Raw genomic sequence first — 19,029 nt, 5'->3', positions numbered from 1 at the left:
GGGTGAAAGTGTGCATTTGTCTGTGAGATTTGGATTCCCATTTCCGGTGGCAGCCTGCTCTGCCACGCCAAGAGTGCTAAGAGTGTTTTTCCTGAGTGGTGTTTTTCCACAGCTCTCTCGCGTGGCACACCGTCCTAGCAGTATACGTGGACGAAGTCACGTGCAATGAGTCACGTAAACTTCGTACTTGATAGCAACTTGCAGCATGACCTTTCGTTGCCCCAATTGTGTTAGGAGCAGACAAGTGTCCTTGCACCTTGCTTCATAAATTTGGATTCATCAATACGCATTTATAAATGTTCTTTATTCTCGCTTCAAGATAAATGCAGCCGCTTAAAACAAGCTCGGAAATTTCGTGTTGGCAGTCTAGACAAATCAAAATTTATTGCGCTAATATTATCGATAGTACACTACTGGGTTGGAAGAAAGTGTCGGGCTGTAGCTTGTCATCTCCTCAAATTAAACAATAGAACTCAAGAAATGCCTTGTTCACAATAAGAATTTTTCACTCACGTACGATACAAAAGGATAATGCAGAAGATAATGCAGATACGCCGAAGATAATGCATAGCTGGTGTAAAGAAACGCGTAACTGACCATTCGCAGCTAACAATGCATTTGTCATGCTGGTTTTAACTTTGTTGTGAAATGGGGGAACGTTGCGAAAGGTATTCTTAACTGCAAAGTACCGCAGTCACTGTCACACCTTTTCTTCCGATTAACTGCCGTGGTGTTAGTTTTATCCCTCCGTATTTCTCGAGTAAGGGAACCATAGAGGCGTTCGAAATCGCAGACATTCCGCAGGGGTTTACCAGGGCTTGGCACCCATCTTGAACCGATTCCAGCGAAACACATAGCACCAAGTTGATAAATTTGGTTCGTATAGGGTCCGAGCAGAAGTGCTGTCTAGATGATGGAAGCAAAACAAGCGAAGAAAGGCCTGTAGACATAATAGGGGAAAATGGCAACCACGTTCAGAATGCATTATAAAATGCAGGAAAGAAAAAGTTTCGCGCCACGAACAGCCAGGAGTCCAGTGTTGGCGCCAAGCTAGCAAATGGACGACCAGCAAACAAGTCATTTCACGGCGCTTCCGAGATTCATTTAGCACACTCGAGACGTTTTGCAGAAGCAATGCGAAAAACAGCGGGGAGAAAGGAAAAAAGAAAGGTGAAAGTTACTGCCCGCATGTAACAAGCCGCAGCGGGTTACTTTTTGTCTTTAATGCCAACATAAACAGAAAGCCGACGCACGCACGATCTTTCTCAACGTCAAGGAGGTCGGCCCGCCGCGCTGTGGGATGTCCTCTCCCCGAGACTTTACCGTGACTAGCCGAGCTACGCTACGTGTGCTTTCGTGGAACCTATCGGAGCGTGTAGGCGAAAGCCTAAACAGAGATCGCATGGGGAGTCCACCGGCGAGCTCTCGCAGTGCAACTGCCCGGAAGGCGTCCCAGGCGCAGCCATTACGCTGGTGCCTGTTCTCCAGACGAGCTCAATCGCATATCACCATCTCAATACTGACATGCAGCGAGTGCCGGGCAAGACACGTAGTGCTGCGCCTCTGGCTGCGTCAAGCTGCCTTACGTAACAGGCCCACCCCCGGAGGAAGACAGCGTTGTCACGTCCGCAGCCGACGCGACAGCGCAGCGTCGTGTCGGCCACGCTGCAATCACCAAAAGGATAGACAGAGGCGCCGGCATCGGGCCGGGGACAGACAGAACAGAAACGGTGCGACGCGCGCGCGCGATCCGTGACCCAAGAGCAGCGCATCCGGTTTATACTGAAACGGGAGCAAGCGCAGAAGACGCACGCGGACGCGCCTGTGCGCCTAAGGCACCCGGGGTAGGCGAGGCGAGCTATAGTTGAGCGTCAATTCGGTTGCAGTGATTTGGGGAAACACCTTGCTGTTGCCCCCGCTGCCTGGTCCGTTGTATCGGCTCCCGCCCTTCGTCCCACCCCTCCTCTCCTACATGGACGCTCGCTCGCTTTCCGGCGGAGCTTGACCAGGCATCGCTGCGCGGCGCATGCGGTGGTGAATTCCTAGCGTTTTAACCAGAAGGAATCCTTCCCGGCTGGGCTTTCGAGCGGACCGACCGACGCTTGCCGACACCTGGCGCCGGTGCATGACGCAGCATTGGGCGTCTCGAAGCGCCTCCGACGGTAAAGGGACGCGCTCGGAGGAGGAGGCAGATAAAGGCAATCGTTTAAAGGAGGAAGTGCTGTCTCTAATGGACGAAGATTTTTCCGGCTAATGTAGTGCGAAGGTCGGAAGGACCGCCGCTGTGTTGGTGCCGTCGTTGCTGTCGCTCGTGCCGCTGTTCGCTGCCGCATCTGCTTCTATACTTGTGTCCCCTCTGTGCGAGGCAAAATAGTCGCCACCGTGCTGAGCTGTGCTCCACGACAAAGGAAGAAATGACCAGCAACTGCCGCTTCGAAGGTCTCCTATGCAAACGACCCATGGTGAGGCTGGGGTTATTTATTTATTATTTTTGCTTGTCTTTTTTTTGGCAGTGCTCACGTTTGTTTGGCTCTTTCGCTGCGCCTGATCTCGAGTGCTTTACTGGCGTTCATTCGCGCCAGGAAACGGACGTTGTAACCTCTGCACGTCCTTGAAGGATTTCCGCCACAATGATTGTGGGGCTGCCTTGTTGCCTTGTTTGTTCGCGACTTCTTTGCTGGAACTTCTGAGCATGCGCAATCCCAAACTAGAAATTGGAACTGCACATCTGCGGGAAGTACAACGCTAGCATAAATTTCTCCCATTACGCAAGGTACAATCACAGTTTCGCTTTGTGGGCTAGGCATGCAGGAGGCTCTGGGTAAACTTTCCGACTCAGCGGAGCAACATGTGAAAAGAAAACAAACATGATGGCGAATTTGCTGGCTTAGTGTTATTCTGCATGAGTTAGTTTTATTATGTACCCTCATTTTAGATTTTGGGTGCATTTCGTTGCATTGAGGGTACGGCTTCGTTTGAAAAATGGGACATTTTAAGCATGTTTTAATCAAACATAACTTTAGCAAAAGCATTGAAGTGGCAGTTTATGTGAAGTTACTAAACATTTACAATAATTCTCGTACCATCAAGCATTTTCCTTTAAATACCCAGGTTATGAGAGAGACCAATTGCCGCCATTACAGTTTCAACAACTTTTTTACGTGGTTCGCCGAAACACGACAACTATTAAGTAGTCATTCGCGCGCCATTTTTCTTTTTTCTGCGATGACGATTCACTGCTTGTGGCAAAATAAAAGTCAGCTAATAATGAAAAACAGTTACTCATCAAGAATTATTAGCGCGCTTCTTACATAGAAGACCGCACGGCGCAAGTCTGTGCAAACAAAAGGCTTAAAGAAGACTAAGGTGTCAAGTCTGCAACATTAGAATGCTATAATCAGCGTACGTATTTGATGAATTAATGGACTGATGTCCCGAAGGAGGGAAGCTAAGAATATGACAAGCAGATGGTGTCCGACAATCTATGTTTGCATAGATTGACAGACTATCTTCCAGTATCGATGGCTCCACAAAGAGTGTTTCACAATGAATGTAAAGCATATATTTCTACTGTACGCTGTAAGTTGTTTAGACGCAGCGCTTACAGCACTTGCCAACTCCGAATAGATTGATTGACTGCTTCGTAGCTGAGGAACTAAATATGCTCATAATAATCATGCCTGGTTACTCTTTTCTTCCTCATGAACAGGTATTACCACGTAGCACTTATCAGCCTTTTAACTGGCCATCAAAAGAGGTTTATGAACAGTAAAAACTAACTTGACTCCAACATGTTTGAGAACTGTAAGCAGTCACTGAATTGGGAAAGTCTCAGCCTCGAGCCAAGGTACCGACAATGAAGACAGGCCCTTGTCTGAACTACGGTTCCAAGCTGATACTTTTTCTTGTTCGGTCCCTGTTGATCATTACGAAGTCACCAACTTCATGTAAACCTCTGTCTTGTTTAAAAGCGGTAAAGTGATATAAGGGAAATCAATCTGAAAGCTGATCGTTCTTTATTCCTACATCTCAATATACATTTATAAGATCGCTTTGCAGTTTCAATCTATTTCGTGTGCCTAGCATTGACAACTATTGCATTATTTTTTGTCAAGCCTGTACCCCGAGGAAACAGCATACAATGACGTAAGTATGTCACGTCGCGAAATGGTCATACCAATGAAACATTTATTGACAGTTCTAGTATTTATAGCTAATAAAAGCGCGAAGTATTGCAGAACAGCATTTTAGTCAGTCAATAGATACCTTTACACGTTCGGCACAACTATATGTCATGCATGCATATCATGAAATAATACCTCATTTTAGCACATATGAGCTGCACTCGAAGACCACCGTTGATTACTTAATGTATCCATCTTTCTGACTTTCTCTTTTTTGTACAACTATATTTAGTAACATTATTTTTACTAAATAGTATCGGTTTTTATTAGAATCAAATCAACGATGATTGAAGTTCGACTAAATATCAGTTTTTCATTCCTTACGCAGGGCTACATGCATGGGAAGGTTAAAGTAAGCATGCGTTTGATTGAGGTTTTATGGTTGTTTCCTTGCCATTCGCTGGGATATCTTATATGCGGAACCAATAGGTTTTCCTGAATCATTTTGTACACAAATGCTCCTATACATAAACGATGCGGTGCAGTGCATCGTTGTTTTCGATGCAGTACACTGTTATCGCTTTCGATGCTAACACTCTGTTACAGTCCTTATTCAACTCGCTAGCTAAAGATGTCAATTTTCTCGACAGCTCTCGTAACGAAAAGAGGTTGCGAGCGAGTGTATGAAAATATTTATGTCAGAGATTCCTTATTTCAACAGCATTTATTTTACCAATAAATTCTAACAGCCAACAGGTTCTAAAGATATGATTGGGATTATTGAACTATAGTTCTAATCTCTGTGCTTAGAATTAAGTGCAAGATAACCATACTGTGTGTTTGTATCATTAGCAGTCTAACTACAAGTAACACTGACAGGAAAACTAATCTGTGTTAATGAGAGAACATTTCAGAAAAATTCTCCAATACACATTTGCATTATACTTTATTCAAGTGATACGAAAATTTCAACCGTTGATTGCTTTCGCCTAGAATCGAGCTCAGTAAGAATGACTTAGTGATTAGCCACACCGCATACGTGGTCACTGTCACTCATCATGAAGCGGGTGTGAGCATAAAATGCTCCAAGTCACTTCATCAACATATACGCGTTGCATATCATCTTCTTCTAGGTCATACCAAAGTGTAAATATACATAAGTGTTGGGCTTTAAAGAAAACGGCGGTACTATGGGAAAACAGCCACAGTCTACGTCCCCGCAGGCTGTGGCTGTTTCACATCGTGAGACAAGGGCATAGGTCTCGGCGTGACCTGCTCTCTAATGTCGTCCTCCTATTCATTAGTACGCTGGTTAACGTGTATTTTGCCATGCTTTCCCTTCTCTGAGGCCAATGTCATCACTGTCGCTTTTGCTACCGCAAATTTTAAATTTAGATAATAGTGTCTGACTCTCAACTTTTGTAACTTGCATACTCCTTCTCCCGACATGATCTGCGCGGCTCCGCGGGAAGAGCAAAACGCATTGTGATCTGTTGTTGACTGTTATGAGCTCTTGTATTTAGAGGTGCGGCCCGAAAATCAAATGGCCAAGGGCTTGATTGCCGGCTTGAGGAATGGTGTAGAATTTCCATAGGTTTTTTTTTCCTGGCCGCCACTGGTAGGCTGTGTTTAGGGCCACAAGGCTAGAACAACGAGCACAACAAGGGTTTGGAAGAACTTTGAGGTTTTGGCGGCTTTTAAGTGAAACCTGCTTGACGCCGTCACGAGCATTGCACGCTTGATAATTGACTTCATGTTGTTCACACGTTTGCAAGGTATAGTGCTATGTCATTAGCAGACCATGCAGCGATGAGGAGACACAACAGAGGAGCAGCACAAGTTGCGTTTCGTAAGGCCAATCTGGCGTTAAAACAATTTTGACCTTCTATGATGTTTCTCAAGTAAACGTGCACAGGTGACAAAACTTTTGACGAGAGCTGACTTTGGGTCGTATAGTAGGGTGCCCCTTAGGGTCCTTGACGCAGTGCAGTGGCAGGGAAACATTCTTAACGTTGTACACAGCTTTGAAACATCCGGGGCTCCAAAGGAATCCCACTACTAAGGCCAACAACAGCTTTGGCCACATGCTTTGTGGCCTGCGCTATTTCGAAGCAGGCTGTAAGTACTGTCTAGAAACATTGTACGGGACCGAACCAGACATCAGGCGTCGTATAATGGTGTGAGATTAGGGGTACGCACGACGCAGTGGCGGTTTACGGGCCATAACACTTGCTTCGCACGGTAGTCTACTAGTACATGGCAAGACCTGCTAAAAAAAGACGCGCGGCCTAGACGTGGCGACGCCACATGGCTTTCTCCGAGGGTTGCCCTCCTCCGGACGCGTTCATCTTTGCCGCTGCACCCCGCGCCTGAAGCCTTGAACACCCTCGCCTCTATGTAGCTCTAGGTCGTTCCGTGCGTAAACAAAAACTGGGCGCGCATTTCGCGCGTCGGCCGTTGAGCGGGCATTTGTGGCGTGCGAAAGTGCGCATGCACACGTAATGCGTGACCATGGATTGCACGGCCACAGGATCGCTGTGGAGCAGTGGGCTGGTGGCGCGCCTATATTAGAGCCACCCCCCCCCCCCCCCCGCCCTCTCTTCCCCTCCTGTCTGCCTACATGTTTGCTTTATGGCGTTTTATTTCAGTCCTCACGTTCCGGTCGGAGCGTGTACACGCGCCGCCAGCGAAGCGAAGCGGACAAGTCGTGATAAACCGACTCGCGCCGGAGACTAAGATGGCGAAAGCCACGCCGGAAGCGATAATTGGACGTCGTTCTGCGAAACGCGCGTGGGGTGGTATAGAGCCGAATCACGTGCACAAAAGCATGCGGCGAATCACGGCGCACAACGTGCCAGTGGATTCTACTATAGGCCGACCCCACGCGCTGATAATTGTCGGACGAAACAAAAGATGAAGAAAGCCCTGTGTTAACTGCGTGGTGGGATGTGGTCGAGAAAAGATTACAGCATACCTGGGCGCCGGTTCTGGAAAAAGAACGAAAATATCCTGAAATTGCCTGCAGATACCTTGGACTTTGCAATGGTGTAGCTGCTAATTTCCTCATTATCTTTCCTCTTAGAGCAGTTACCAGTAACACCCATCACAGCAGCAGTTTTCCGAAAGAAGACGAATAACTTTATTGAAATGGGGAAAGGGGTATAGGGGGTTAGGAGCTTTATGAGTGCGGCCCCAAGTCCAGGGCTCCACTTACTTCTGCCGCCAGCCGGACGTGACCCAGAACAGCCTTCTGCACCTCCGGGTCCGAGCGGGCGAGTTGTGCCTCCCATTGCTCCAGTGTGTTAGATTATACCTATAGCTAAGTAAGCATTTAAACTTAGAGGTCTATTTTGGCATCCCCATAAGATGTGGTACAAAGACGGTGGCTTGTCGCTACACCACGGACAGGCATGCCCATACATCGTTGGGAAAATTTAGCTTAATCTTAATAAATGTGGTTAGACCCGCGTTTGAGTCCTGCGGAGATCTATTGCGTCTTCCCCGTACAAAGATTTGTGTGGGGCGCCGTATCTTTGCCACATGAAGAGGCCTCTGTTACTGTGATAGACAAGCGATAGGCTAATTTTTATAGGTATTTGTAGCGACGCAAAAATAATTTATAGGGCGTGTCGACGGGTGAGATAGAATATAACAATTCGGATGTGCAGAAATATTTTGAGCTGAAATTTATTTTAAAAAGGTCTATTTACTATTGTAGCCAAAGCGAAGTCTCTTAGAAACGAGTGTGAGAGTTACGACTGGGCGTGAAGGAACGCGTTCTAGAGGAACCGTGGTCCACGGTTGCATGAAATCAAATAAGATCCTCGAAGTTTTATACCGGTTTGTTTTTTCAACGTATTGTTATTTAAAAAAAAAGAACACAATGTTACGTGCAACGTTGCCCATGCAAAAACGTAAACCAGAGTTTAGTACCAAAGTTGCACTTCTTGCGCTACCACGTACCTTTCCTAGTTATATTTTCATGAGAGATGGTGCCTTTTTTTCTGGGGTGGTGAAATCAAATCAAAACGGCAAAGTTTCACGAATATTGAAAGAGCAGCGCTCAACTATTTGAAGCCATATCATACCTGATATGGCTTGAGTTACATGAGAACTGTGCTCCTGAGAACGCAGAGTTATAGGGGAAAAACTCAGAGGAACAGTATTCGTGCAGAGTGTGTCGAAATTATTAAGAACATGTTTTGTTCGAATTTGGTAAAATCCATCCAGAGATAAATGTGGATGTAATTAGGCGGCTAATTAGGTCATTGGTTTTAAGCAGAGGAGAACGTAAATGAATCTGCGGTAGAGACTCTAGTAATGGATGGCTGGAAAATTGGTGACGCAAAGGAAAGAAAGAAGCGCGTACAGGGGCATGAACTTTCGATTTTGTGTAATTTAGTTTCGTATATTAAAAGTATTTTAAGATTAAGATACAGCATAAAGGTAGATGAACGAGCACGGTGTGCCGTGCCATCACCACGTTTCAAAGGAAAATATAATATGCTGATCATCATCATCAACATCATCATAATCATCATCCTGGAAAAGAATGTCACATATGCTTATTGCAAGGCGCCATTAGATGTCCTCTTTGCGCACCCAATGCGGGATTTTCCCTGAGAGTTGAAATAGCTACCGGACACAAGCACAAACGTCACACAGGGCATGTAAAAAATGCTAAAGAATAATATATAAACTTGAAGTTCAAGGCTAGCAAAATCTCATAATGAAGTTGCAAAAACATTTTTTAGTGTACTGATCACCACTGCGCCGAAAAGTTGGTGCACATGCTGCGGGACAATTCTTGTGTAGAAATACGCATGGTATACGTTACGCGCAGAAACCCGTCATTGTGGACACTCGCGAGCCGTTTGATCAGTAGCACCAATGACTGGCGTTCGCAGGTACGTGTCTGCATAGCATTGCTGCTAGCGCTGACATTGGCGTCCGCTGTGGCGACGCCGCGGCAGGCGCAGACGGAGGCGAGGCTGGCACGGCTGTATCCGGGTGTCGAGACAACTACCGAAGAGTACGACTACGAGTTCATCGAGGGCCGCATCGTGGGCGGCAAGCCGGTGTCCGTGCTTCGAAAGCGGGCTCACGGGGGCGGTACCGCATCCAAGACTTCCTCGAGCGCCTCAGGAGCCGGCTCGAAAGGTGTGAGGGGTGGTAGCAGCTCGACTTCCTCGACGCCAGGAAGCGGTGGAGCCAAGCGCCCGCCATCAAAGACCACTGGAAGACCATCCGTAGGCGATGGACTCAGGCCGGACTCGAGCAGCTGGAGACCTGCCTTGTCCGGTAGGAACTGATCAGCCCGTCGCTCAATGCCTGTCTTTACAAAATTAATAATGATCGGTTTACTGATACATTTGTGACAGTAGGAGCCAGAAAACACGGAATGCGATTTGTGGACGCCGACCCTGTGTGTGTTTCGGCCCCTTTGTATACTTTCCTCTATTTCCCATGCCCAGAAATTTTGGACATTGTCCCTGTGGCCATCGGTCAAACTTCACCACAATGCATCAGCGTAACTGAATGGGTAGCACTTAAAAAAGTGATATTTTAAAAGGCCGCCCAAATTTCAACAACTTTCAGTTAGCAACGTCGAGAGGGTTGTACCCTTCTAATAATATGCGTAATTATGGCACTTATACGCGCCGCGGTGGCTGAGTTAGCTAAGGCGTTGCGTTACTGAGCACGAGGTCGCGGGATCGAATCCCGGCCGCGGCGGCCACATTTCGATGGAGGCGAAATGCAAAAACGCCCGTGTGCTTGCGTTGTAGTGCAGGTTAAAGAACCCCAGGTGGTGAAAATTAATCCGGAGCCCTCCACTATGGCGTGCCTCATAATCAGGGCCCGAATTCACAATAACTTCTTGGGCTAGAATTTTTCATAAAAATGAATTTTAGCCAATCCGGATGCCAAGCAAATCATCAATGAAGGCGGTCAGCCAATGGCGAACTTACGAAAGCAAAATTTTGTGAATCTGGCCCCAGAACTGATTTTGGCACCTAAAACGCCAGAAAGAAGTATGGCACTTATTCGTAGCTGGGCTGCTGAGCAGGGTTTTAATCCTGACCAAAATTATGCTATAACGCCGCAGGGACGTTAAGACTAAGTGCTGTAAATACGCATGTTAATGAAAGGGCGTACTCTCTCGACGTTCTTAATAGAAAGTTGTTGAAATTCCTGCAGCCTTCTTAAATATCCTGTTCTTCAAAATGCTTACCGTTGATTTAGCTGGTGCACTGCGGTGAAGTTCGACAGATAGCCGAAGGCACAATGTCTAAAATTCCTGGACATACAGGAACAGGGCCGGTATTTTGTAGCGATGCGTTATGCTTTATTCTGTACTAGTCTTATCATCCACCGTTCACGGCTGGCTGATCCCGTTGATAACGTGAGCAGACCGTCGCTCTGACCACTGACCAAGCACGAAAAGCGCGAAAAGGCATCAGCATCGGAAAGGAATCGCTACATAATACCGGCCCAGATGTCAGTAGTTCGTGTAAAGTATGATTTTCCCAGGTCGGTAGTCTTGGCTCATTCCTAGAAACACGGTGAACAAATATGGCAGCTTTACCGAAATTTTAGACTGCTTGTTTCAGAAACTAAAAAAAAAACAATTCCTTGCAAAATAAATAAGCCCTACACTCCTTATCGAAGAAAAAAAAAAGTAACCAAGCTCAAAAGCATTTGAAATTTGGGTGGCACAAAGGTCAGAGTGAAAGATTTAGGGTTAGTTCCTCAAACGTACTACCCTGTTCTTTCAGGGTAGTACCACCCTTAATATCACCAGGTATCTTAAGTACGTTAAAAAAAAGGGTGAATTGAAAGCAACTATGCGAGTCCCATCACCTAGACATTACGTTTTTTTTCCTCATATAAATTCTTTGAGGGAATCTTGTTTTTGCTTGAGCTCTACTTTTAAAATATAGAAGACGTGTTTGTGATCCTCAAGTAAGCCATTGTGGCGCCTTTGTAGTCCATCGAACTAAAGTTAGGGCTGGTATCTAATGATTTGTGCTTTGACAATATGTAACAAAATGTTTAATACTATTTAGAAGTACGCAGTAGATTACAAATACCGAGAGTTGCCTTTGCCCCCATTTACACATGTCCGACTGTACTTTATCATTTCGTGTCATCAATGTGTATAAACATTCATTCTCGTGTTTAAAGCACTTAGTAATCACTGGTAGTGAGATTATACAAAGCCCACAACTAGAAAAGTAGCTTTTCTTTCAAAACCAAAGGAATAATTGGAATACAGCGCTGGTCCCGTACGCCTTCGTGTCCATGTTTTTTTTTTTTTTTTTTGGCGCTGTTTGGAATGAATGATCCGTACCAACTAGCTCGCACACAAACGCTTCTGACGAATAAGTTGGAAATGGGAAAAACAAGGCGAAAGTCAGTGGGATGAAAAATAGGTATTTTCTTGGTGAAAACAAACAAATGGCACGGTTTGGTTTTTATCAGTGGAAGTATTAAATCAACCAAGCACCAATTGCTTGTGGAGTAGAGCATGTGGACATATTTTGGCAGCACATAATATCGGAATGGAAAACTTGAAGTTTTAAAGATGGAGTGATTCACAGCACAAGTTGGGAACAGTAGAAATTCAAGGACTTTGTTCGAGGCTGAAGTTAAATTGGTTACTACAAAATTATGTGTTTTCATATGGTTCACGAACGTGTAGTTTGGTCGTACATTAATGATGTCGAGCAAGTTCTCCTCTGCCTTCTGCTATATACAGGCTTTGTGTTCTAGTCATAATTGAATGCTTCCTGCGCTTTAATAAGGTCACCCTTTTCCTCCCGTCGCCTACTCCCGACCTCAATCAGGCGCAGGTGTGAATGCTGGCAACTTACGTCCAAACCTGTCTCCTGGAATCCGGCCAGGCAGCAGCCCAGCAGGCGGCGGTTCGTCTGTGGACAGACAACGGCCACAAGACTTCGGTCAGTCACCTGGAGATTTTAATTCACCCTTTCTCTGCATGTGTTCAGTTCTTATCATATTACAGTAAGGGAAAGGTAAAAGAAAATGAAAGCTAGGGAAGTTAATATCTCCGGTTAGCTACCCTGCACTGTAGAAAGGAAAATTCCCCTGGAATGAAGGAATATGAATACTGTTAAAACGTGTGACACTGGCAGTTTAAACAAGCGGATTGCGTTTATTGCTGCGTGCCGGTCAAGCAGAAGAGAACTATATGAGGAAACATAAGAATGTACTTGGTATGAGAACAAAACTTTGTCTCTGCTAACCACATTTAGACAAACGGACGGAAAATAGCAATGTATTTCAAATAGTTATCAATTTGAATTGCATTGCAATTTGTAGCGAAAGGTTACACATCCCTTTCCTGTCTACTTCAACCTGCTTTTTTAATGTTATGACAATAAACAAGTACATGTGTTTACTTGTCTACGTCTTTCTTGGTAGAAGCATTACTTTGGTACGAATCTGTGTGTTGATACTCAAAAACAGACGGGGGGCGGACATCACAGAGCGCGGTGTCTCATTCTGATGATCTGATGCCTCGTTCTCTGTGCCGTGTCACTTTATACACGCTGCGTTTTAACTCGAACATATTAAATAAAATGTGGCACAATAATGTCACTCTCGCAGCCGCTTAGCATGGTTAAGTAAATATCGATGACGAGAAAGTATTAATAATTCTTTGAATGTAATAATCCAGAAGTTTTTTTTTTTACTTGATGAAATCATGTCAGCAGAACATGCTCATATTGCAATAAAGGGGCTAGAAATCATATCGCATATTGACGGCTGCGTGAGAGATGGTGTATATACATATTTACCGCTTCACCGTAGTAGGTTGTTTGTTTAGTGCTGCTTACACCTAATGAATAGCTGGAAGTCCTGTAGCCCTTTCGATCAAATGGTTGGGATTATGGATCGATTAGCTCTGCATAGATTTCAGCAGTGTGCAGTGTGTCTGAAGTAGTTTTTATTATAGCAACGTGAGTCCCTTCTGCGGCACTGAGGTAACAGGTTGCGTTTGTTTTCTACGCTCGCCATTCCTCCTTTCTAAAGTTCAGTGAAGATTTACGCCTGGTTGAAGCCCTAGTTTGTTTTTGATCGTGGTGAAGTCTCACGGCATGGAAGGGCACAGGACAAGTTTGATGATAAGGAGACAAACATGGGCGCTGAACTTTGAACTATACTGGCGAACATTTGGTAACATAAGAATCACCCCTGCACAGTATCACGTTACATGGATAATAGAAATACATATTTTTTGTGTTCACGTCACGGAAACCATGTTCGTACAGCGTGCTTATTTTCTAAACGTTTCGGAATTCCTTGATGAAAGTATTGCGTCAAGTTATGTTTTCGATAAGGTTGATACAAGAAATCATGAAAATTGATAAAGTATAGTTTTTATTCTTCCTTTTGCCTCTCAACATGCAGGTTCAGATCGCCCGCGCGACACTAACGGTTTTGACAACGAGCATCGAGGTGGTTTGCCCAACCAGAACCGAGAAAGCGGCAATGGCATGCCCTGGAACCACCAGGGGGTGTCTCCGGGCTACCCTGCTCCAGTCACGTCCGCTTACACAGACGACGAGTCACCTAGCTACATCCCAAACCCAACCGCAACACCGAACACGTACACACCACACAACGAGCAGCGACCATCGCTGTCGTCGAGCCCGGAAAACTCTGGCGGTTCACAGGATGGTGGAGGAATTATCATCGGCCATCCCCCTACCAACACGTTCTCGCAGCATGAAGGTGGCGCGAACAGGCCTTCTACAGTGCCCGACCGAGGCAACGGGCCCCGATTTGAAGGTGGCTTGGTCATAGGCAGCCCACCAATGAATGGTCCCGGCAGTCGCCAGGGTGGCTTCAACGAACCACTGCCACCGCAGGAAATAGACCAGGCGCGAAGAGGAGTTGTGAACCAACAGCCCTCCCAGCATGGAGTAGGGTCCTTCGGCTTGCCGTCCTTACCGAGAAACCCATTCGTGCCTTCGAACCCAGGATTTCACGTTCCCGGTAGTTTGCCGCTGCCATTTGGAGCGGGTCTTTTCAATCCGGGGCTTGTGAACATCCAGAAGGCGGTGGAAAACGCAGCTGCTGGTGTTCTGGGCGCGACCGGTGCCGGAATACACCCCACAGCAGCCAACCTGTTCGGAAGGACGTCTACCTTTGGCCAAATGACCAGTTTTGGGTTTGCGGAGAGGAAGTGATTATTGTCGCGCGTGTTTTTAATAATCAAACGAAAATGTGTGCGCTTATGATACTATGGTTATTGCGGGGTAATAATGAACTCTCATTCCTAGAGTGTAGCATTAATGGACACTGCCCTATGTGTTATCGACGAAGCCCGATTGCGATGTACCGTAATAACAATGTGTTAAACGCACTCCCAGGAAAGCTCTAAAGTCTTGCTTTACTTACTCGACCTTTTTTCGGCGTATAGCTGACACATACATGCACAGAAGAAATGCGTGCCTCACGCATATCAAATCGGTAGTTTATGGAAGCCCAACTCTGAACGCTATTATGTCTTTCCAGGCATTCGGAAGTATGCTATGCATGTCATGGAAATTCGCTAGGACTTCTGATTGTCTGTTAATCGATCACAGTGTTTAGATACAGTGTGGATGCATTCGTGCATTTTTCTAATGCTAGCGTTGCACTGTAGTTTGCTTATAGAACGTCTTAGAGGCATTTTGCTTCTTAACCCCTTGTTAACAGTGGACCAGAATTTCTGGACATCTGCCTGAGTCGTTCCTTTTGTGCTGTATGTCTTTGTTTTTGCAAGTGTTGTGCAAATGTTTTTCTGCCATCAAAAGTAACAGGAGCAGCAAGTCCCAACCAAAGGTGTGGGCATCTTTTTTAATACGATCATTCAAATATATTTTCCAAGAGAGTTACACTGCCAGCAATCTTTACTGCAGTCCTTAGTTTGAGTTGGAGAACGTTTCAAGTGAGAAAAAAAAGCTATCATTGCGTTGATGCCACTTGCGGGGAATTCTCGACAAACACTCGATGTGTCAGAATACTTCACCGGATAGTATCCACACATTGTTGAAAAATACCGTACCATTGTCAACATACCGTCTAGTGTGCGAAGGCAGCGTTGTAAACGTACCATTGAAAACTATAGTGTTATCATTGCTTCTAGACGAAACTTGTCTTAGCAGACGAATGCATGGCACTAAACGCAATTTCTGGACCTGAAACGATGCTACTGCTTTCAGGTCCTTGTGGTTTCGTACTGCAATGTGCGGCAAGCTCATAGGCGTCAGTGCATATGCTGTTGTTACTCCAGCATTCCCTTCCTATTTTTTTTGCTGAACAACACTCTTCTTTACAGGGTTGTTTGTAATTTAGCAATTCAGGAAAGTTTGCTTTTCTTCTTGTGGTGCGCTGCTTCTTAACCTTCTGACCAACTATGGCACTACCAACAATTTTTTTCTACTGTATTATTGCTTGTGATAAATAAATGGCAATTTCTTCTGCCCATTCGTTGAGGTAAAGTGAGCGCAAACACAGCAGCCGCAATACGTGTTTGTTCATCTGTCACTACGACGCAATGAAGTAGGGCTGATTGTGTAATGGTTGTGCTATTTCTACACCTTGTAAAAGGCGCGATGAGTCTTTTGCCACAGAGATGTGGTTTTACGTGCATACAGGCTACGCTTGCACCACATTATTATATGACAGTTCTTACTCACAAAGCCCGTGCTTACCAACTATCACAAGTGCCAAATACAAAAATCTGCAAATGGATCATAACTATAGTGCCAGTTTTGTTTACGTATTAGAGTGCACAAGCATGACAAATCCTGGTCTGGGGATAAGAGGTTTGCTTGCCCAGAAAAAACTGTACTGATTGCAGGAAGCCAAGTTCTCGTTTGAACGCAACTTTAATCCTACGCTTCGCGCCAAATACGAGCTAGTTTCGGAGCAGCCTTGATGCATTCCCTCTTTGCATAAGTAAGTCTTGTAACGTTTTTCGAGGCTCTTATATTAAGAGCCTGTAATAGAAAGCCGCCATCGTCAGGCTGCTTTCAAATGCGTGCATAGAAAGATTTATTCGTCAATTAAGAATAGAGTGAAAGATAGCACGTCGGATGGCAAGCGAAAAATGAGATCTTATAGCGCAAACAAAGCGTGGCATGCACTGTAAGGTTCGGTTACAATTCCGAAACTCCTGCCGTCTTCAAGTACTAGGTATATCTGTTGAGTTTTGAACATTTTGTACTCGTATATGAGTACAAAGTGTTTAAAATTTAACTCGCACTTACAGAGTATACACGCCGTCGTTTGTTTCAGATTTAATATTGCTGTGATATCGATACAATTTTGTATTGACGTTGAATTAAACCCTTTTCTTTTTGTTATCCACATTTTCTTTATTGGCCATCTCTCTAGCCTTGCAAGGTCAACTTCCCTGCTTTGTGTTTATAGCACGGTCTTCGTCGCTAGAACGAGCGCGACATCAGAATTCTCTTGTTCCATGACACTACCATGCTCATTCGTCCCATGCATGATCTCTTGCCATACACATCATGATGAGTGAGTTTATGCGAGGCATGATGTCTCATTAGCATAGGAGGCCATCTGCGATCCAATGTGAGGGAGCCATCGTCCACGAGGGTTTGCTGCTTCTGTACGAAAGAAGGCTGGCAGCTGCAACAGACACTGCTGGCATAGGCGTTCACTCATTTGCATGATCGAGATGCATATTCAAAGTGCGAAACGTGTAGCGATTCCATGTAGGTTATTTGACATGGCGTATTTATACCAAAAGAGGAATTCGATTTAAGTAGCAAACATCCTAATTTTGCTGCTTCAAGGCTACCAGCCACCAAGCAGTGGATAAGATCGAGCCAACATCAGGCTGACCGCTCGCATTGACCGACTCGTCTTTCTCTTGTGCAACGACTACGTCACAAATTTGTTCAATTTCGTTAGCACGTGTGTATGGGACCTAATATTCTACACAGACGCCCTTTGCTACCTACAGGACACTGGTTTGATCTCCAGAACTGCATGCTTCACGGTCGGTAACCATGATGAGGATCCATAGTGGAAATTTGGAAACGTGAAACCACATCACGAACCCTCCTCCCCTCACATTACAATTCAATACAATAACTTCCAAGGGTGCAGGCCGTATAAGTTGTAACGTATTAAATATGTATTTATGCAAAACTGTGAAACGATGTGTGTTTATAGCGAGTTTGTGGAAAAGCTGCGAAAGAACTAACGGCATCACTTACCTCTCTTCATTAAACGAAAAAAAAAGAATAAGATTGAGTTGAGAATGGTGTGGAGAGCCTGCACAAAATTTCTGTCTAGCTATTGCCCTTCAATCGTTGGAAAGCTACTTTTGGATACTCTATTTAGATGAAAGCAAAGCTGATTTGTAGATTCCTATGTCGCACGCCAGAATGAAGTGCTAGAACTCGTCAGTATGCCTAACAGATAAAGTGTACTAGAAAACGAAATACCTAGAGCCATGTTATAACGCATAAAAGTAATAAGAATAAATGAAGAAAAATTATCAAACGCAAGAAACAGTGCATGGAGACAGACTAAACCGTTTGTAGAATTTACTGAGCGCACATATTACAGTCGAGCCCTGATATATAGAATCTGAAAGGGATCAGAAATACGCTAGATATATAAGTAATTCAATATATAAGAAAAAAAATTCTATGCAAACGTATTCAAGGTACATAAATGCTGTTTGTTATACACAATAATTTGTTTTATGTGGGTTCGATATATCCAAGTTCGAGTGTATGTCGTTACTCTAAAGTGTGCCACAAACATACTCTCATGGTAGACTACGCATATTTTGAAGTCTTGAAGCGGAACATATGGTCCAAAAAATAGCCTCCCAAGGCTACAAACTACTAAGCGCTGTAAGCTTGAAGCCTAACGCCGGCCTCTGTTGAAGCATCGGAAGGTTCTACACGCGAACAAATTCTCACGCTATTCGAACCGCATTCATAATAAAGGTTCAATGAGACAAATTTTGAACAGGGCATACTTTGTCTAAATGACATTCAGAACAAGACGCCACACATTTTCTCATTTTCGGTGTAAGTTCATACGAGGTTTAAAGTTGTATGGACGGTATATCGGGATGTTCTGCGGAGGCTTCAGAGCAATGTTTATATGTCCCCTGTGGCCGATAGCACATTTCTGATCCTTGACCTGCAGTTCTCAAACAGGGGGACATTACTTGCGCGAGAAATCTAAATTTATATTCGACTAATTATCAAATAGTCCTTATGAAATTTTCCATTAATTATATATGGAGAATATTACAATTGAAAAATTGTAGCCAGTGCGTTCGCAAGGCGTATCCACTTATAACAAATTTTTAGAATGTCACCAGTTTTGAGATATTAATCCCCGTACCAGGCGACAAAATACATGGGCGTCCCAGTTACTTTTGTGCGTCAATGTATAAAATGACGTTTCTTTAAAATGTAAGTGGAGCAACAGTTCAATTTTACCTCAAGTTTGGCTGCGTATATCTCGAAACCGGTGCCATCCTTAGTATTCACTCCAAGTGCACGTGCTTTGCAAGGTCACTGGCTACAATTCGTAAATTGCAATATGTACCCTAATATAATTAAGTGTAAAGATAATTAGTGATTGTTTGTTAATTAGTCGATTAAGCATTTCAATTTATCGGGCGAGTAATGTCCGCCCCTTTGAGTGGACCAGCTCGAGGACTAGAATTGTGCTATCTTCCACAGGAATTTTTTGAAAATTGCTTGAAATCTCCGCAGAAACATCTGGTATATACAGTATATGTAATTTTTTGCCGCTTTTTAAAACACGTTGATCAGATCTGTCCAGAACGTTTCAGCAAAGCATTTGTTATAGCTTAACTGACCAGAAATTT

At 44.6% G+C, this 19,029-nt stretch overlaps 1 protein-coding gene across 2 annotated transcripts; it reads left to right on the top strand.

Moving 5' to 3' along the window:
- Positions 1-1,240: 1,240 nt before the first annotated feature.
- Positions 1,241-17,273, top strand: LOC119436932 (pro-resilin-like). 2 transcript variants are annotated; one of them, XM_037703974.2, is made up of 4 exons: positions 1,259-2,462; positions 9,032-9,425; positions 11,972-12,085; positions 13,560-17,273. In XM_037703974.2, exons 1-4 carry the CDS (start codon positions 2,415-2,417, stop codon positions 14,339-14,341), a joined length of 1,338 nt encoding a protein of 445 aa, XP_037559902.1. In that variant the 5' UTR covers positions 1,259-2,414; the 3' UTR covers positions 14,342-17,273. The 2 variants fall into 2 exon arrangements, with proteins under 2 accessions (XP_049516077.1, XP_037559902.1); XM_049660120.1 differs by lacking the exon at positions 11,972-12,085 and having other exon boundaries at positions 1,241-2,462.
- The last annotated feature ends 1,756 nt before the right edge of the window (positions 17,274-19,029 follow it).

The sequence above is a fragment of the Dermacentor silvarum genome, chromosome 1 (genome assembly GCF_013339745.2).
Source record: "Dermacentor silvarum isolate Dsil-2018 chromosome 1, BIME_Dsil_1.4, whole genome shotgun sequence".
NCBI lineage: Eukaryota > Metazoa > Arthropoda > Arachnida > Ixodida > Ixodidae > Dermacentor > Dermacentor silvarum.
This window is presented reverse-complemented; position numbering and strand designations above follow the sequence as displayed.